The 20,348-nt window shown below is 38.4% G+C and overlaps 2 protein-coding genes across 3 annotated transcripts in view; one reads left to right on the top strand and one right to left on the bottom strand.

The window, feature by feature from the left end:
* ikbkap (inhibitor of kappa light polypeptide gene enhancer in B-cells, kinase complex-associated protein) overlaps window positions 1-14,219 on the top strand; it is a 25,043-nt gene extending 10,824 nt beyond the window's left edge. The window contains exons 16-36 of the mRNA XM_015371056.1: window positions 303-356; window positions 448-553; window positions 656-771; window positions 878-951; window positions 3,257-3,335; window positions 3,773-3,852; window positions 3,948-4,085; window positions 4,296-4,381; window positions 4,502-4,650; window positions 6,161-6,284; window positions 6,415-6,512; window positions 6,626-6,827; window positions 8,436-8,497; window positions 8,689-8,751; window positions 8,838-8,898; window positions 8,994-9,107; window positions 9,202-9,301; window positions 9,380-9,507; window positions 10,636-10,787; window positions 13,023-13,104; window positions 14,065-14,219. Coding sequence (XP_015226542.1) covers window positions 303-356; window positions 448-553; window positions 656-771; window positions 878-951; window positions 3,257-3,335; window positions 3,773-3,852; window positions 3,948-4,085; window positions 4,296-4,381; window positions 4,502-4,650; window positions 6,161-6,284; window positions 6,415-6,512; window positions 6,626-6,827; window positions 8,436-8,497; window positions 8,689-8,751; window positions 8,838-8,898; window positions 8,994-9,107; window positions 9,202-9,301; window positions 9,380-9,507; window positions 10,636-10,787; window positions 13,023-13,104; window positions 14,065-14,129 — 2,133 coding nt within the window. The 3' untranslated portion in view covers window positions 14,130-14,219. The remainder of the gene's footprint in view (window positions 1-302; window positions 357-447; window positions 554-655; window positions 772-877; window positions 952-3,256; window positions 3,336-3,772; window positions 3,853-3,947; window positions 4,086-4,295; window positions 4,382-4,501; window positions 4,651-6,160; window positions 6,285-6,414; window positions 6,513-6,625; window positions 6,828-8,435; window positions 8,498-8,688; window positions 8,752-8,837; window positions 8,899-8,993; window positions 9,108-9,201; window positions 9,302-9,379; window positions 9,508-10,635; window positions 10,788-13,022; window positions 13,105-14,064) is intronic.
* Window positions 14,220-14,362: 143 nt separating this feature from the next.
* Window positions 14,363-20,348, bottom strand: part of LOC107082388 (probable carboxypeptidase X1) — a 35,724-nt gene continuing 29,738 nt past the window's right edge. The window contains exons 12-14 of one of the 2 annotated variants that reach the window (XM_015371055.1): window positions 19,304-19,443; window positions 16,987-17,089; window positions 14,363-14,703 (exon numbers count right to left, since the gene is read on the bottom strand). In XM_015371055.1, the coding sequence (XP_015226541.1) occupies window positions 14,414-14,703; window positions 16,987-17,089; window positions 19,304-19,443 (533 nt within the window). In that variant the 3' untranslated portion in view covers window positions 14,363-14,413. Of the gene's footprint in view, window positions 14,707-16,986; window positions 17,090-19,303; window positions 19,444-20,348 lie in introns of both variants that reach the window. The other variant, XM_015371054.1, reaches the window with a different exon arrangement.

Below are 20,348 nucleotides of genomic sequence, written 5' to 3'. Positions count from 1 at the left end.
GATATTTGTGTTCAAATATAGTGAGTAAAAGTCTTCTGGAAAAATAAATAGTCAAAGTACAGATACAGAAAAAACTTTACTTCAGTAAAGGATTTAAGTATTAATAGTTATTTACTGGACACCTATGTGAGATGGTACAGACTGGATGACCTGATGGCCTCCATCCTTAACATTTCTGCCATTAGTTCACCTCAATGCTTTTATTCATACTTCAACCATTGGCTGAAAACAACAGGAAGTCTAATCCCGGAGGTTTTGCTCTGAAAGCTGTGATGGTCTCAGTGTTTCACCTTTGTTTGCAGGAACACCTGCTGGGCCTCACAGAGAGATCCCACCTGTACGCTGGAGACACAGAGGTGCAAAGCCTTTGCCATTTATTTGCCTTTAGACGCCTATAGTTGTTATTTTTTTAGCATCAGTGTGTTTTTAATCATCTTCTCTCCTCAGCTTGCATCCAATGTTAGCTCCTTTGCTGTTTGCGATGACTTCCTGCTCATCACCACCCACTCTCACATCTGCCGCTGCCTCCAGCTGAGCACACTCACACTCAGAGGTGAGGCAAACGGACGCTGGGAGGCACCAGAAGGTGTTTCCACCCTGCATGCGGTGGTCATTTGACCTCATGAGATTGGAAGTAAAAACTGTCTCACTGCAGGTCTGCAGGTGGCTCTGTCCTCTGATGGCGGTCAGAACGATGAGACGCTCCGTCGAGTGGAGAGGGGATCCAGGATCGTCACCGTGGTTCCTCAGGACACCAGAGTGATTCTACAGGTCCCCCCACTGTGACTGTTTTCATGTGAAAACAAAAATCTAAACCTTTGATCTATAAAGGTTACATTCAGTCTGATTGGTTGATTTATGGTGATTATGTGTTTAGATGCCTCGGGGAAATCTGGAGACTGTGCACCACAGAGCGCTGGTTCTGGCTCAATTAAGGAAGTGGTTGGACGGGTGAGTTTGATATCCTTCCTGTTAGGTTTGATGCTCATCGCTTTATCTTAGTAAATGAACCCAACAACACTTCTATCACGGTTTCCAGTTCAGGAACCATTTCAAGGAAGAGGACCAGGTTTATTGGGCTGTCAGAGTTTATAGTGTTTGATCAGGAGTGTGTGATGTAAAGACAAACAAATAAAATACAAAGTTTTCACATTTTCTTAATTTTTTTGTACATAAGCAGCTGAAAAATGTTTATTTTGATTTTAGCCCCTCTGAGCTTCTGTTTTATTCGCACATCTTCAGACTTATGTCTTGTTAATTCTAATTTACAAAATAGGTAAAGATTAGATTAGATGGAGAGTCCAGTCTGCCCACATTTTCCCACTATCGCTGTGTCTGAACGTCCGCCCTAACCTCTATATCCGTCAATCACTATATTGAGCAGGGATACTATGGTGGACTTTATAGTGAACTCAGTTAACTGACCATTCAGACAGATGATCACAAATTTTCTCTGGTAAAGAAATTACTGTAACTCTTCTTTGACATGCAGAGGCTAAAAGATGTTGGAAACAAAAGAAATGTTTTCACTTGAGCCTGTTGTGTGATGTTGTAGCTTGTTGGCTAGCTACAACACCACACAACAGGTGTGTGTGGGGGGAGGGGGGGCAGTTAGTTATACGTCAGCCTGAACACCTAAATTCGGCCAATTATATAGCTATTTTTTTCGTTTATACCATCTTGATTCATCTGTAGCAGAATGGACGTCTGTGTTTTCAGCAGACGTAGAGCTAACAGAACTGGCAGCGTTGCGAGGCAAGGGCTCAAACATGTACGACTGTAAGCCTTCTACACCAAACCAAGCTTCTGCCGCCCTGGCGTTCTCTCCCACAGCATCTTCATCCCCACTTTCCTCCTCTAAATAAAAAATGTATCACGGAGGAGACTCATCCACGACCTCCAACACAAAACTCTCCTCCTCTTGCATGTTTCCTCTGTCCATAGCGTTCCTTGACAGTGTCGTTTCTAAGTTATCAATTTAGAGCTACTTGGTTCCAATGGAATTTTCCATTGGGAACTTACTAGCACTAAGTTGCCAACTGGTTAGCAAGACACTTCCGTCAAACCGACAACAATCAAACTTGCTTGCTTCCGCCACAACAATTTGGCCCTCTTGATAAACGACCAATCACATTCACTTTATTCACTCGTGTCAAATCGGGCACCACTCAGGAGACTTCGGAAATGTAACGGTTGCGACAGCCGTTTCCCTACGACTTTAATGCTAACAGTTGGCAGTCGGAAGAAACATAACAAGCGCTGCATGTTCCAAGCCTGTCACATCATCGTTGACCCCTCACACCCCCACCATGGTCTGTTCTGCCTGCTGCCCTCTGGGAAGAGGCTTCACAGCATTCCATGCAGAACCAGCAGGTTCTGCAACAGCTTTTCCCCCGCTGCGATAAGAATGTTGAATCTCATATTTGCTTTACTCAGTGAATCTTCAAAATAGAGTTCAGTCAGTGTTTCTACTGCACTTTGCACCATACATATTTATTTTTTGCACTGCTTTGCCCCCCCACTGTTTAAATTTTGATCACTGCTGCACTTTATAGATTGAAATGTTAATTTTTAACTGCTAGGCTGCTGCTGTTGAAAAGCTGTATGTATTGATATTTAAAAAACAAAACCTGAATGTGTAAAACTGTTCAAGTTACCGCAAAACTTTTCTTTATACAAACCAATTTGGGGAAAATTTAATTCAGCTGCAGGAACTGCTTGGAATACCCAGTGCCTGCCTACAAATTAATACGTAAAGTAGTATAACTACCTGGAAAGCTTTCCTCTGCATATCAAATTAAAATGACACTACTGTCAGGCCGTCACAGAGACACTGTAAATTTTGTAAACCTTATTTTTTATGAACTTCATTCATTTTGTTTTAAAATGTTAGACTAATGAGAGTAAAACATTGAAACAGAAATACCTTAAATTACCTTGAAACATTTTCAGACTAATTAATGCGTACAATCGAGCTTTATAACTCACGTTTATGGTTCTGCTTGTTTTCTGTAGTGTTTGATTTATGAGTTTAATACTTTCATACAGTTAATTCTGTATGGATTAGTCTGTACCCTGTTCATTGCAGCAAGTATTAATTTATCAGCAAAAAGTACTTTAAACTCAGTTGATCAAAACATAAAGGTTTGAGTTTTTATGTAAAAAATATTCCCTTTACATCCAAAGCAGGGCGTTAAATTTGTGTAGTTTATTAATGTGGTTGTTTTACATCCTCTGTATGTTTTTGTTCTTACAGCTTGAGATTCAGAGAGGCCTTTGAGTGTATGAGGAAATTACGGATCAACCTGAACCTGATTTATGATCACAACCCAAAGGTATGTGTGGATTATTTGAGAATAATAAACTGAACCTGACTGCATGTTTTTATATTAAGGATTTAATTTGAATGCATGTTAGTGACTTAAATCTGTCTCTGTGATATCATTAGATAATGTTTTTATAATTGAATTAATTAGTTAATTGGATATTGTCTTTATTTTTTGTGAGGTGTTTTAAGAAAAAATAGTAAAATCAGCAGCATATGAAATAAGCTTTATTAGATTTAAAACTCAAACTTTTATGTTGTGAGAGTTTCATTTAATTTTCACTACAAATAAATGTTCAAAAAACATCCTTAACAATCTCAAAGCAGTTAGAAAGTAAAGGAAATGAATATCAATTTAAAGCTTCTGGTAGCTTTTTGTCTAAGGAGCAAACTGAATATTTTTTTTTTTTTTTTGTGGAATAGTTAATAACATTTTTTTTCCTCCAGGTTTTCCTGGAAAACATCCAGACCTTCATCACACAGCTTAACTCCATTAATCACATCAACCTCTTCCTCACCGAGTTAAAGTAAGACCTTGTCAGGTTTAAACAGAATGGCTAAACCCTTGGAAGAAAGCAGCCACTGTGTTATAACAGAGGGTTTGCTTTGCCTTTGTGTGCAGAGAGGAGGATACGACCTGCACCATGTATCCGCGCCCTGAGGGCAGCCCATCGCAGACTCAGCCAGCCTCCGGCCAGAAGAAGGTCGATGTTGTTTGTGATGCTTTACGGACAGCAATGGAATCTATGGATCCAAACAAGTCAGTGTTGTGTTGCTAATCAGGACAGATAATGGAAAAAAAAAAAGTTTATTAATTGGTATTCATTTAAATTCTAAACACATTTTTCTGATATTTTTTTAAATTGCTAAAATGTTCATACTGGCTTCAAAATCACTAATGGTATTTTTAAAGAGATTAAGGGAAATCTGCAGGTTTTCTGACCTCTTTTATTTTTTTTTCTCTTTGTAGGTTTTGTCTGTCCATACTGACGGCTCACGTGAAGAAGACGGTTCCAGAGCTCGAGATCGCTCTGCAGAAAGTGCACGAGCTGCGGGGTACGCCATGTTTACCGCTGCAGGAGATAAACCATGTGCATGTTTGCATTATCAAGAAAGTAAACCAAACCCTTTATGTTGTTATTTTACCATTAAAGCCGTGTGTGTGTTTGCATATAGAAAAGCCTCCTGAAGCTGCGGGAGCTGTAAGCGCCGAAGAGGCTCTGAAATACCTCCTCTTCCTCGTCAATGTCAACGATCTATACGAACACTCACTTGGGACCTACGATTTCGACCTTGTTCTCATGGTAGCTGAAAAATCCCAGAAGGTACGAGACGTTACAGCAGATATAAACTCTTTAATAATTAGAGATCCATCCCCATATTAATCACAACTGTTTTTCTCACTTCAATCATAATAAAAAAAACTAAGTGCTCAGTCCTTTACTATGAGTCACTCTTTTTAAGCAGAAGCTTTCCTATTAAATGATGGCCCCTAGCTTATTATACTTTATTTCTTTGTGTTTCACTTTACTTTCACTCAGTTTGTTGGTAAACATAAGCTTTTTGAGTATTTTCTATACAATATTACATGTCTGAAAAAAGTATGCTTCTTTTCAGACTCTAAAGGGACTAAATAACCTCTTATCACGATGAACGAGTGATTTATATAGCTTTATTTAACAGGAACATATGGTTTTTGGTAAAGGCATTGTTATTGTTGAGGATTTTTTAAAAGACCCACCCTCTTCACTTTAAAAAATAAAAATATGTGTGCAAGTGCATGCACTAGCCCATTTCTCCTCGTGCACACCCTGTTTAAAACGTGCTGTTCTCATAGCTCATACAAGCTTACTGCGCCCACATACAGCGGGGACTATATAGTGGAATTAATAGTGAACTCAGTTCACTGAGACTCCGAACGGATGATCACTGCTTTTTGCTCCCCGTTGGTCACGTAGCTCCTCCTCCACTGCGTGGTGCCTGCCCCATCTTTGTTATAAGTTGCCGCTGTCAGGTGGTGACAGCCTCTGGTGACTTTTCTTCTCGTACTTTTTCTCTTACGACCCTCTGCCATTTTCAAAGTACCGCGGTGGGAAAGGTGAGCTTTAATGACTGTCTGAAACCGTAGCTCACCATAGATACATGCCTTAAAGAGCGCATGTGCAGAAAAAGAATGATTAACAATTAGGAGGACCACTTATTTATATGATCCACCCTGAAATAAAAGACCTCTGTACCTTTAATAGGATTTGATGCATTTTTCATTAAGAAATTCTGGAGCTTTTAAATCTTCTCATACAACATCACCGTTATTTCATGCGTACAACATAAAAAAAACAGACATGATATATACATTTAATTTCTGTTTATTTAAAGTCAGCTAAAAATCTGTTTCATTCTCTTACTATTAGTTTTAAATGAGTAATTAGAGATTAAGTGATGCATGATTTTTATAAACGCCAATATAGATTTTGTTTGACATTAATCAAACCGATGCTAGATTTAAACTGCCAATATTTTTAGGAAGATTCCTAGAGCTAATTGCTTTTCTCTTCTCCAAGTGCATGACAAACATTACACAGTGATGATAAATGTTACACAAGTCTCTATTGAAACAACAAAATATGTATTAATAAGCAAAACATTAATAATAAATAGACTGCTAAATGCATTAATAAATGAGGGAATGCATGCGAGCATCCGCTGACTCTGATACAAGAAAAAATTGTTAACATCGGCCAGAATTATTAGCTGATGTTTTGGTCTACCTATAATAGTAATACTATGACAAATGAGTGTGCTTTCCCTCCAGTCTGATCTTCTCCATCCATTTAGGATCCGAAGGAATATCTTCCTTTCCTGAACATGCTGAAGACTCTGGAGCCAAACTACCAACGCTACACCATCGACAAACACCTCAAACGCTACAGAAAGGCCTTGGTGCATCTCAGCAAGTCTGGTCAGTTAAGTTGAATGAAAACGGTCTGTTTCAGTTTGGAAACATACCCATATGAGTGATATGTAACTAAACCCAATGCTTGGAGGTTACAGTTCAATCTGTGGTCTGAATACAGTTTGTTTTTTCTTAGGAGAGGAACATTTCATTGAAGTTCTGCAGCTAGTTAAGGAGCAGAAACTCTTCAGTGAAGCGTTGAGGCTCTATGCGGCAGATAGTTCTCAGTTTAAGGTGAGCTGCTCTGGTCGTTAGAGAATTCAGTTTCCATCACAACATCAATCATCATGTCTGATGTGGTAGGAGAGTCAGTCAGTCCTGACTGAACTTTGAGTTTTTTCCTTTAGCATCTGAGCTGCGCATATGCTGAGCACCTGGTGGAGCAGCAGCAGGCCGAGCAGGCCGGCTTGTTGCTGTGGCGATGTGGCGAACCAGCCAGGGCACTGCAGGCTTTCACCAGCTGCTCCAGTTGGAGGAACGCCATTTGTGTGGCCCAACAGATACCGCTACCGCCGGACCAGCTAGCCCTACTGGCCAGAGACTTGGCAGGTAACCATGACAACAGATAGAGAACCAGTCAGAAGCACGTGCTTGTTTATCCTAAGAACTAGTGCTGTATCATCTTGAGCTTTAAATGTGTCTTTTAAGCTGAACTTTAGAAATGCATTCAGATTTGAGTTTATTTTGGAGGAGAAATTATATAATTTATTTAAAATTGGTTGTTTTTCTGTACAGCTGCACGCTAATAGGACAATGCAGCATTTTAATATGATCAGAGTGTTGGGATACCGATTTAATTTCCCATTAAACCAACATTTTTATAAGTTTTATTCCTATTTTTCAGTCTTCACTGAGGACTCTATGATCTCGATCTTTAAGACTTACATCAGGTGTGATTAGAGAACAATGAAAGTCTGTCCAGAGCTTTTAAATGATGGATCCTAAAATATTTTAACCAACCACATTCTGCATCATGAAAGTACTTAGTAATTGTTATATTGCAGTCATTGATATTGTTATGCAGATTGCCATTTGACACACTGTGTATCTCTACTGTGACTCAGACCCTCTTCCAAAGGATGATTTTTTGTTTGACATCTGTTCCAAAAGCAGCTGTTAGGTGTGTTTATATTTAGCCGTTTCTTTTGTTAAAAACTTGGATTCCTTGTTGGGTCTTAAGTTTCTATAATTTTACCCAAACTGACTTTTAGTGTGAAAAAAAATTTGGTTTTTAATGGTCAACAGCTGAGGAACCAGCAGAGTTCAATAAGCTCAACTGGAAGAGGAAACCAGTGTCACTGCACATTATAAAGCATGTAAAACAAATAATAAATCTAGAATAACTCCACAATTATGACATCTACATGCAACCTTTTAATACCAGTGTAAAGAGACACTCACAGCTATTACTGTATCTAATTTATTTGCATTTATTTAAAGAAGAAAAGCAAACTGTTCTTGGTTTTAGCCTTGCCTTAACATTTAAAGAAACAACGTAAGAGTTATTTTGAAAACCTCTGATCCTATTTAGCAATATCTTGAGTATAATTGCAACAAATTAGGAACAAAGCTGTTGAGGAACATCTGATCCACAGTTCTTTTAGTGGACAACTAATTTATGCACAACGCTAAAATTGTGACAAATGTCGTCTAAAAGTGCATCTGGTTAAAAAAAACAGCTAATTTCCACTGTAGGACCTATAAGATGACATTTACTCTGTATATCATCAACTGTGTTCAAAGCACTAATGTTTTAAAAGTGACTATTACGGTATAACTGCCATTATGCATGAAAATTGCAACATATAATGTCAGAAAAAGATGTACAACAGGTTAATGGAAAGGCACGACTAGTCGTGTCAACATATTTGTCCTGTAAAATTTTCATAAGAGTCCACCATGTTTGATAAAGCCTTAAATTGCTTCTTCTATTTTTGAAGTTCTGTAAAACTAAACGTATTAAAAATAATGATTTTAAATGGTTAAAGTCAAGGTGGACTGAGACGACGCTGAACAAGAGAAAAATGTCTGAAAATGAAATTTTTCCATCCAGATTTTTGTGCTCAAAAAGCCTTGAAAATGTGTTGTCTGAACTCACCCTGTGGCGGTTCTGGTTAATGAAATTCTGATGTTTTTTTTTTTTTCCTTCCCTCACAGAGAAGCTGACCGAGCAGAGGCGGTACTCAGAGGCTGCTCTGCTTTTGGACCAGTACGCCAAAGTAAGATTTCATTTTACAGAAAATGACCAAATCAAATGACTCATTTTGTGTCACGCAGTTAAGTTTAGATATTTAGCATCATATTTGAAAAAGGTCGAAGTTTAAATCTGATTACCATGACATCCAGGAACAGGTTCCCTCCAGTTTGAAGCTACTGTACTTATAGACATCTATATTTTCATTTCAAACAGGACTGTGAGGAAGCCATCTTGGCTCTAATCACTGGTGCAGTCTGGGAGGAGGCACTCAGACTGGTCTGTAAACCTTTTTTCTTTACAGTAAACATGTCTTCATGTCTTTGTGTTGTATGGTACTAAATTATGTTTATTTTATGCTGAAGATTTACATGCACAACAGACAGGATATCACTGAAACCAACCTGAAACCTGCTCTGTTGGAAGGTGAGATGAGGACCAAAAAAGTCCTCTAGTTATTTAAAAATGTTCAGAGATAAGCTGTTTTTGGAGCTAAGTTTAATGTTTTTATTTTTCTATAGCTGTGAACACCCAAAAAGGGTTCCTGGAGACTCAGGTCGCAACATTCATCCGACACCGGAGCCGTTTGGCGGTGGTTCGAGAGCAGAAAGAAAAGGCTAGACTGGATATGCTTGGTAAGGATTCTGTGTGATTTATCCATCCGGTCAATTCCTCGTCTCATATCATCAGTGTGTGTTTTACTATTAAACCTGTTCTGATCCGTGTCAGACGAAGAAGGTCCAGATTGTGGGGATGCTGAGCTTTACTCTGAAGCTAGCAGTGTGATGAGCGGTTCTAAATACTCCCAGAGTAACTCACGGATATCCTCGTAAGAGAAGCAAACATCAAACAACACAGGAGAGGGTTTTCTTGTTCTGGTTTTGGTTTCATGGATTTCCTCTTGCAGACGATCATCAAAAAACCGACGGAAAGCAGAGAGAAAAAAGCTGAGTCTGAAAGAAGGAAGTCCGATGGAGGACAGAGCCTTGATGCACGCCATGAGTGAAATCATCACCGCTGTGGACAAGATGAGAGGTTACAAACTCTGCAGTGATTCTTTTTTTTACCTGCTGTCTTGCTTTATATATAGCCTGCAGAGTTTAAGAGTTTTCTATCGAATTTCTAACTAATGTAAAAACTGGGTTTTCTTATGCTGGCTGAAAAACATCTGCATTGATCAGGCTCTACTGGCTGAAACCAGCTTCCGGTTTTCTTTAAAGTCTGACCTGCACATTCTGATTCCTGTTCTGGGAAGAAAAAAAAAATATGTTGAAATTTCATAAACAAAAAAACTGGTACTGCTGCAGTTTTTGTTTCATTGGAAACAAAATTTCTGTATCCAACATTAAAATAAATGACACATCAATGGATCTGTTCCAAACACCTATAACACTTTTCTGACGAAACCCAAAACAAAATGCATCAAAATTAAATTAAAATGTTTTGGGCTCAAATAGACTGGTAAAAAAGAGTGAATATTCTGTTTTTATGCATTTAATGAATAGCAACAATAAATGTTTTTACTTTAGTAGTTGAGCTGCTGGCCAAACTTGATTCAGTGATCTATGTTTATCTATTTACCGTTTTATGTTTGCCCTAGAAGATGGAGGAAAACGTATATATTGGTGAAGATTCTCAGTCATTCCAAAAAAGTTGAAAAATTATCCAAGGGACTTTGTTTCCAAGTTTGAGGGCGTTTCGCTTCCTATCCAGGAAGCTTTTTTCAATTAAAAATGTCAGAAATGGCGTCGAGTTTAAAGATTTATAGAGTGGACCAAAGCAAATCCTTGTTTTGGCTTAGAAAACATGCAAATTGAACCTGACGAATGGCTCCGCCCCCTAGGAATGGGGTTGCTTCTTTGTTAGCCTGTAATACCCAAAACATTTTTATGTCTCTGAAAGGGGGGTTGTTAAAGGGAATTGTTGGCCTGGCTGAAAAGGTGAGAAGCTTTGAATTAAAAAAGCTTCCTGGGTGGGAAGAAACTGTCTTCAAACTTGGAAAAAGGTCCAGTAGATTGCTTTTAAACTTTTTTGGAAGAGTCTTTTCACGCTTCTATTAAAGATGTTTTGCTTCCCTTCCGTGTTTTAAGATTTAATAATTTTATTTTAACACTGGTATTGTTCCGTTAATAAAACCCAGATGTGTCCCTCCTCACTCCACAGAGGAGATCCACGGCCTCCTTAAGGCCTTGGTTCTGTTCCAGTTTGATAAACAGGCTGAGAAGCTGCAGCTGGCCTATGAAGATGCCCTGCAGATGATGGAGGGAGCCGTTCCTGAGGTGTGGCCTGAAGGCCTGCTGAGCACCAGCGCTCCGGTAAATCTTTGTTTCATAAATTGCTTCTAGAAACTTTCCAAGCTCTCAATAAAGCAAACCAGCTGCTTTTTTGGCAATAGGTAAATGTTTAGTTGTTTTCTGGAAAATGAGAATTTTCTAAAACCTTCAGATTATTACGTCTTAAACTGCCCCTCACCTAGCAACGCAGGCAAAGAAAAACTAACATAAAAAAACCCCAATACATTTCCTGCATCATACATTTACATTATATTATTGGACCAAATCACAAACAAAAATCAACAATGGCTTTAATACATGCAGAACAAATGTGTGTGTTATTCACTTAATGGGGCAGTAGGAGATCTTGGAAAAATGGTTCCAGCAAGCTATATTTTTGAACATACACAACCTTCGGACCACTCCACGAAACCACGCCTTCAAAACACATGAACGTGCACGCTGTCTGCGGCGCGTCTAGAGCAGCTGAAGTAGCATGTCGAACGGAGCTGGCAGGGAAACAGGCAGCACTGATGATGCACAGTGCTATGATCATTCCTCTGAAACGGTTTATTAACGCCTAAATTAACTTAAAATGTTGAAACCTGCCGGCAAAGCATGTTCGCTTTTATTATCCTGGTGCCTGCAGTTTTGATTACTTACATGAAAACTGCCTTCCAGCCGCCGTGGCAAACCGCGAGGAGGCGACCAGGCCATAGGCTGCTGTTGAATGGGATTCCTAGTGACAGCGCACCGCAAGTGTACGGTGGTCTGAGCGGCTCCGACAGAAATAATATTAGAAGGCAGGATTGTAATCTGGATGAACTAACTGCACTGACCATGTTTTCAGGTGAACTTTCTCACTTCAAAATAGATTCAAACTACTTTTTACCCACTGATCACAGCAAATATAGCTGCTATTGTTACAGGCAAAGAAAGGATAGGGTAGCTCCGTCCAACGTGCATCAGTCCCACTTTTTCCACCGCGTAGCCAGAGCAGCAAAGATGTTTCTTCCGCGTGTCAGAACTAAACTCACAAGCATCAAAATGAAGCAGCACCTGTGTTTTGCTGCTTTATATGTAAATAGGGTGAAAAGACGTCCTCTTTCTCCTACTTTTCATACCTAAAAAATATCTGGGGGGAATTTCAAAATCCTCAGAGATTTCAGTCGAACCACAGTGCAGCAGAACCGAGCCGTGAGCTCTGGGGCTGGGGACAGAGTGACCGAACCCAACCCGGTGACGGTAGCCTTGACACCAGCGTTCCCCGTGCTCCTTTTCTGAAACCACAAGCAGACAACCATGATTGACGTGTCAGGAACCAATCGAGTACAAGGGACGTCTTTTGTGATTGGTTGAGGTTATTCATTGATTTCTCACCATAGCTGGGACCATTTATCTTAGTTTCACGTCCAGAACTTCTGTTTCACTGCTTGCTAAGCGGCTGTGGGGAGATCATTAAGCCACATTGTAAAAAAAGCGACAAAAAAGATCTCCCACTGCCCCTTTAAGGCTGGTTCATACAGACTTCTTTACTTTATTTAACAGTTAGATGGGGGATGAAACGGTTTTGGCCGTACAGCGTGTTCTCTCAGACCACACGGCAGATTTTGAGGCACGTAGAGCAAAGTTTTTAGCACCAGATGCAGTCCAGAGAACGGCTTTGCTTGATTCGCTGAGATGACCAGGGAAAAAAGAAGATAGGTGTTTGAAGGTGTTTTTATAATAAAAAAAGGTGTTTTACAATAAAATTCTCTTGTTGCATTGGCAAAGTGTCTCACTTACCACCTCAGTAAAAAAAAAAAAAAAAATCACTTATTTTAAGAAAAAATGACTTATTGAGATTTTAATTTTTTTGTAGTGTAGGCGGTTCTGCAGGATCCTGCAGTTTCTGGGTCAAAAATGTACTGTTGAACCATTGTGCATCTGTCTGCAGCCAGTTGTCTATAAAGTGCAAGTTTAAACATTAAGTGGGTGGCTCGGTAACAGCTTATATGCCTTTAAGTAATAGAGCCATAAAACAGCTTTATGCTTTAACTGTGCTGATGAGATAAAATGATTCTTAATCTAAGAAACAAATCTAACATGTTTTGTTTAGAATAGACTTATGCTAAATGTTTAAAAAGTAGTATAACTGGTCCTCTTTAAAGCTTAAACCTCTGGGAATAAATCCTCACAGCATTTCACACTTTCGAAGATGTATAGATGAGAGGAATTGTTTAAATTACATATGTATACATCTTCAATGTTATTGTTTTTTGTTTTTTCACCCTGAAGGTAACGGGTCCAAACTCCACAGCAAACAGCATCATGGCTTCTTTTCAGCAGCAGCAGCAAAAACCTGCAGCTTTACAGCAAGGTTGGTAAAGCTTCCAGTGTGAAATAAGTGCTTTAATGCCCGTCTTTAACTCCTGTGACCTTTTAAAAACTGAATAAAATCAAACTTTTTCCCATACTTGTCAAAAGACAGGGTTTCTATGTATGATGTTTGGCATTTGACATCAGCACTAGTTGATATTTAAATGATTACCTTCACCTACCTGACTTTATATGCAATTTTCTTTTAACCAACAGGTAAACAAACATACAAAAAAAACTTTTTTTCATTTCTAGATATTTTTTTATCTGGCTTATAAACTGCATCCAGAGGAATGAATCTGGTTTGATTTAGAAGCCAAAACAAGTACTGTAAATTTGGTAAAAAGTTTGATGATAATGATCATGGATTAAATGCAGACCCTTTAAATCGGGTTAAAATTTTAATTCCCTAGACCCAGGATCTTGCAACTTTTAAATGTTTTCTTTGGTCCAACACGCCTAAATTACGTTATTAGATGAATAAGAGGACTCTGGAGAAAGTGACTGGATACCGAGGCGGTAAATTCAGCCCTTTGATTCAGTTGTTGAACCAAGGATGAATCTAAAAGATGCAGAATTCAGACTTTTAGCCTGAATTGCCCTGCTTAAAATCATCTGAAGGGTCTGCATGGTGATTCAGTCAAGACTTTTTGAAAGGTATAGATTTTTGCAGAATTTAAAACATTTTACCTCTGAATAGGAATAATTCAGATTCAATAAACACAACAAACACAGATAATTAATGTTAATATTTACATGTTTGTAAAGTTGCAAAGAAAAGAACTTCCAGAGGAATCTTTCGACAGATTAAAAGGCTAGAAATGTGAGATTTGGCCTTTTTGGGAGTCTTTTTTGATCTGTTTTATTTGAACAAACATTCAGAATATCTTCTTTAGAAAAGAGTCAGTTTGATGTGGCCTTTTTTCCTTTACTAATTTTTATTTTTCTCTTTTTTTTTCAGATCCTGAGATCCCAACAGCGCCGAAGATGAGAAATGTCAAGTGGAAGCTTACTATTCTAAAATAAAACAAAAAACTAAGTAGTATTGTTGGAATTGTTTTTTTTTAAAGCTGTAATGTAAAATTTCAGTTGTATAATAAAGTTTCATTTAATATCTTCTGATACTGAATATTTTCCTTTTATATATAAATAAAACAAATATTAGTGATTGATCTCCATTCCTAGAGTCATATGTTGCTGCGTCCCAGCAGAGGTACTCGTCTGCTCTGCCCTGATAAATACACTTTCAAATAAGAAAAAAGCTAAATCCAGAAGGTTTTGGTGTGTCTGAACCAAGTCCTGCTTCGTTCTCACACCCGTCTTGCCGCTGCACGGCGTTGGTTGATGGCCTTGGTGGTGACCCGCAGTTTACGTATGCGTAGCTGCCGCAGTCTCTGCTGCGCATCTTTGGGACGTTTCCCCTCCTTTCTTAAAATGTCCTTCACTTTCCGTCTGGGAATCTTTGTGAGGTAGAAGTCGCAGATTGTGGGAAAGTGGTCGTACATGACGTCACATGTGCGGGAGGAGGGGAGGTAACCCTCTGCGCTGACCGTCACTCGGTACTCGCCTGGATTCAGCAGGCGCCAATAGTCGCCATCAGCCACTGCAGCAGGGAAGACCAGACATAAATAAAAAGATTTAATGACAGATTAAAGTTAACGGACGTTAAACATAAGCTGTGCTGAGAAAACAGTTTAAAGCTGATATATTTTTTTGGTGGGTATAATATAGTCAAACAATTTAGAAAATCCATCATCTTTAGTGAAGAGAAGAATATTTGAAGGTTTTCAAAGTGTTTGAGGAACATTTTATATTCAACTACTTAACTAATTCATACAATGTAACTCTAATCCGTTTTCTCTTAAACCTTTTTAGTAAACCAGGTGTGTTCTATTTGCCTGAACACATTCACAGTCAGAGCAAAGGGAGGACGTGTCAGGCCATCACAAACCTAAATGTGCAGTTTGCTAAAATATTATGAAGAATTTAATTTAGTGAGATTAGATTAGGACTGACTTTTTAACAGCAAGTACTTGAGTTAGATATGGCTTTAAAAAGATGATAAAGAGCAGCTGGATAGATAGTGATGCTGATTTTTTTTCTCTCAAAGTCTATAGGAACCTTGTTGAGTTACAAGGAATTACAAATTATACAGACATCTTTTGTTAAACTCTGAATGATTTTAAACCAAGTAGTCTCCTTTAATCATATCTCTGCTTAAATAATGTAATGAAGTTGAATGATTGTGTCTTATGTTATTTTATGGTCAACATTTCTGACATAAATGTTTTCCTCTTTCCCTATTAAATCCCTAGGATTACTAATGTACATGTTTTTCTCATATCCAGAGATTGTAGTGAAACTTAAATTTTTATTTAAAAGCACTACCTCATGGGCAGTAAATCAAATATTTATTGTCAATGTTTCTAATAAAAACAGCAAACAGTCGCTGAGATTCCGACATATTTTATAAATTTCCTCACGTCTGTTTTCTAAAGCAATTCCCTTTGAGGAAATGTTGGAATATCAGGTGTTAACATGGATGACAGAGAGCAGCTTAGGTAAGGTGGGTCCGTCTCTAGGCAACCGGGAAAGCAGCTGATGTAAAGCTGTGGAGGTCCTGCTTAGAATGCAGCAGGAGAATTGAGTTGGCTTTAGCAGGTTCTTCAATTTATTCATTATTTATTTTGTTAGATTTAGTGTTGATGTGAATTTTACAGACAAGTGTCGGACATTAATGGAAATTCGGGACAAAATGCATCCTGTATTACTTCAACATGGGACACAATGTTTAACTGCAAAATAAAGGACAATTTCGTATTTTAAAGGGGGAATGGAGGCTCTATATGGTTGTCAAGAGCGAGTGTTTGTACTGGTCACGGGGCTACAACTAACAATTATTTTCCAAATGATTAATCTGTCAATTACTTTTTCCATTGACATAATCGGATAGCCAAAGGTTCCTTAAAGAAGATATTTTACCAAATTAAACCAGCTAAAACTAAAACAATTCCACCGGTGGAGTATGTTTATACACACACACACACACACACACACATATATATATATATATATATATATATATATATATTATTTTTATTTTTAAATGTCACAAAAAATACAGATGAGTTTGCTGCTTGTATTGTAGTTTTCATACAGCAGTTGTTTGGAAGAGAGGGACAATATTACAAACCTTAGTTGGTTGTTCCATGTGGTTGATCCTACTGAATCTCATGAAGTAAGTGGTGTGTATATGACAGTTTATATTTTATTGATTGTTTACTGTATGACTTTATATTGCAGCAATGTCTTACAATACATTGTCCGCCGCCAGTAAAGGATTTTAAGCTTTATTAGGACAAGTTGTTCTGTTGATTAAAAAACACAAAAAAACTGTCCCACTGTATTTCGTGCTACTGTTACCATGCAGTAAGCAGATCCTGGTGTTTCTCTGCATGAGTTTGCATGTTCCCTCCGCGTACTCCTGCTTCCTCCCACAGTCTAAAAACATGGCTGATTGGCATTTCTAACATGCTTTCAGATATCTCTGTTGTGTGATGGACTGACGAAATGTTCAGGGTGTCCCTGCCTTTCACCCATAGACTGCTGGAGACAGGCGCCAGCCCCCAGTGACCCCGACAGATTAGTGAAAAAAGATGGATGGATGACTTTCTTCATCGCCCCTTCACCAAAAACAACAGCATAAAATAAGGACCAAAGATTCAGGCCATTTTATTTATGAGAGCAACCCTATCTAGAAAGCTCATGGAAAAGAATCACATCCTTCGCTCTGTATGTTCCAACCTGCTGACAGAAGGTGGCTGTATAAGGTGTCATGAATGCACCACTTCTGGAGGGTTCTGAATATAAAGTGAAATGAAACCTGATCTGATGTGATGATCGATGTCTTCCACTTTAATGATGGCGTCTGCTATTCCCTCTTTGGTGTCTTTGTCCCGGATCACACCTTTAATCCCACGATGGACCTGAACATTCATATTGAGAGACTTTCAGTTTTCTGTCAGTTCCAAATCCTAAAATGACACACTGTTGAACAGATTGTCTTTCAAAATATAAAATAAATATCTTCTTTTCTATACTTCAGATCTGAGCATGGCAAGATCAGAGCAGGTATCTAGATACACCTCCCTTTCTGCTGCCTATAGTCTAGACTAAAAGTGGAAATCTTGCAATAGAAAATACAAGTAAAAGCTGTTATTAAATAAGCAAATGTGAAGTTATTCAACTAATGTTATATGCATGCGCTATAAAACATCAAACCAAATTGTTTGTTAGCTAATAATTCTGGATCAGAATTTCTTTTTTTACATGCATCACTGAAAACTTATACATCAGTCCAAGTGGTATTGGGCAGATTTAATATTTGACTTGATCCCGACTCATCTGCACGCAGAAATGTGTTGTTCCCCCTAAAAGGATGCATCTGTTACATTTTCCTGATATTCTAACCCCTTGACGCCCACTGTGGCAAATATGCAACAGACCATTTGTATCACACACAACAAAAATAGTGTGTGCATTCCTTTAGGACCAGTCTTTTAAGCATTCAGTGTTGACCTAGAAACCTTTGGCAAGGTATTGTTTCCATTACAACCCGTCCCTAATGTGTATGTTATCAGTGACCGTTATAAATGTCATAAATTCAGGCGTCAACAGGGTCATAGTTACTCGATTCAACAACAGGATTTTAAGTTTCAAACCTGTCTTAGATGCAGTATTGGGAGCCAAAGAAAGATTCTTCCTGTCCATATTTTAGGTAATTATCTTGGCAGTTGATCTAAAAATGGGTATACAGTAGAGAGACTCCTAACAATAGAGAGGACTGGAGGGCCTAACTGATGAATTGACGATGACGAGTACAAGGAATCCAAGGCGCTTCACACTACATTCAGTTATTCACCCATTCATAAACACATTGGGGCCACAGCTGTTGTGGGGCAGACTGACAGAAGTGAGGCTTTCATATATCACATTTTTACTAAATTAAAGACATATTAACCATGCTAAATTGAGAGTAAAAAGGTCACTTAAAGACAAAGTACAAAAGAAAATGTTATCAACTGCAAATTTACATTTCTGTTCATATTCTGGTGTTTTAGTGACTAAATAAAAAAAAAATATACAAATTAATAACATCATTCCACAATAATGTTTAGGCAGAAGGAAATACATTTTCTAATTTAGATTTATTTTTTCACCATAAACTGTTTGAAAGCAACACTTATAGGAAACATACAATATATGCACTGCTAAAAAAAAGGGAGCAATCAACTAACATAAATCTGAATGATTGAAATGTTCTCATTGAATACTTTGTTCTGTGCAAAGTCTAATGTGCTGACAACAAAATCACAGTAAAATAAGTTATGGAAATCAAATTTATTAACCAATGGAGGCCTGGATTAGGAGTCAGACATAACATTTAAATGGGAAAACAGATTACAGGCTGATCCAACTTTGATGTAATGTCCTTAAAACAGGTCAAAATGAGGCTCAGTATTGAGTGTGGCCTCCACGTGCCTGTATGACCTCCTTACAATGCCTGGTCATGGTCCTGATGAGGTGGAGGATGGTCTACTCCCAGACCTGGGAGGATTCAAAGCCACCTTTTGGCCCCCCTAAGTTAGACTTACAGCATATTAATCTCAGACCCCAACACCACTAGTTAGAACTGAAGAAACCTCTTGGATGAGAGGCCGAACGTCTAGAAAACTTCACGTCAAGTTGCCTAGATATAACTTTTAAAGCATAGTTTGATGACGTTTACTCTGTGTGGCTAATGCAAATGTCTTCACCTTCATATTTGTTAAGTTTTATAAACGAGAGCTTCAGCTGGTTTCTACATTTATGTAATTATTGTTTTTTTCATAGTTTTTCTGATGGCTGTACTTCCAATTTGGCTGTCAATCGCATGGTGATATCTGAGCTGAAGGCCTTCCTGATTCAGCACAGCCATCTACTGTAGGGCTCCTTTCCTGCCCTGGATAGTGTTCTAACTATCAACCCTACAAAAGGTGAAGGGATAGAAGCTAGGAGCTACAATCTGAGATATTCTGATTGCACTTATACTAAGGTAACAAAGCAGCCTATTAGACACTCAGTACTATGGCTCTGGAGGCCATGTAATAAGCAACATTTAGAAAACACACCCAAAATGATTGCTGCGTGTCATTTCTGACCTGTTCCATGAAGACCAGCAGAGACTCTTTGTTGTTTTCCCACTCCACCGGAAGTTCGCTGGCATGAGGAAACTTATCGCAAGACAACTCCACAGTCACCTCGAAGCAGTTGGTGTGCAGGTAGCTGAAATCATTCATACCTGCAAGTTCAAAAAAAAGATGACGGCTCAGCAGCAATACTTTCTGATTTGAAGCTTTTCTTTTCTCTCAGACAGTCTAAAGAACTTTATTGCAAACTGTTACAACCCATTCACTGCCCATTGGTTGGCTGGTGTTGTGGGAAAAAAGTATTCAACCATTCATTCCAGTTGAATAGACAGAGATCGATGGATTTCAGTCAGTCAGCTCTTTATTTTATCTTTGCAAAGAGAGAACAGTCCATCATACGGCCCTTATTGCATGGTAATCAGCCCTGTTCTGCTCCTAGCACAGTTTGTTCCCCTTTATTTACAATAATGGAAAGTAGTCAGCGGCAAAACAAAGTACAGACACTTTGGTTAAACAGTATCATGTTATGAATAAACCTTGATAGAGAATCCAGCTTGTTGTGGGAATAAGTACGTCTTCTCTAAAAACACCCCTCACTCAGGCATTGTCGGGCTTTGCAGGTGAAACAGACTGAGTGAAAAAAACTTTTCAGTGAGTAAATAGTAGAAATCAATATATGAAATAAGAGAAATCTAAATTTTCCGACCACACTAGTGATTGGCTGCATTGTTAAATAGAGATGGGCAATCACAAATCTTCTTTTTATGTTTGTGTGACATTAAAGGGATTTTGAATATCAAGGTACGGTCACAGATGAACGGCTGTCCTTCAGCCTAATGTTGACACTGTTTAAAAACCCAAACAGCATCAGTAAACACACTTTGTAATTTCTTAAACAGCGGCCACTGAAAGTGTTCCTCTATTTAATACAGTTTCTAGGTTTTGGAAAATGCTGGTGAAGATTCTCAATCATCCAGATCAAAGTCATTCCCAAAGAGTTAAAAGTCGCTTCTCATCCAGGAGGCTTAATCAATTCAAAATGTCTTTTTAATTTTGA

Source organism: Cyprinodon variegatus, unplaced genomic scaffold, assembly GCF_000732505.1.
Source record: "Cyprinodon variegatus isolate N-32 unplaced genomic scaffold, C_variegatus-1.0 Scaffold52, whole genome shotgun sequence".
In the NCBI taxonomy this organism is placed as follows: Eukaryota; Metazoa; Chordata; class Actinopteri; order Cyprinodontiformes; family Cyprinodontidae; genus Cyprinodon; species Cyprinodon variegatus.
The sequence above is the reverse complement of the archived record's forward strand: the minus strand, read 5'-3'. Positions and strand labels throughout refer to the sequence as shown.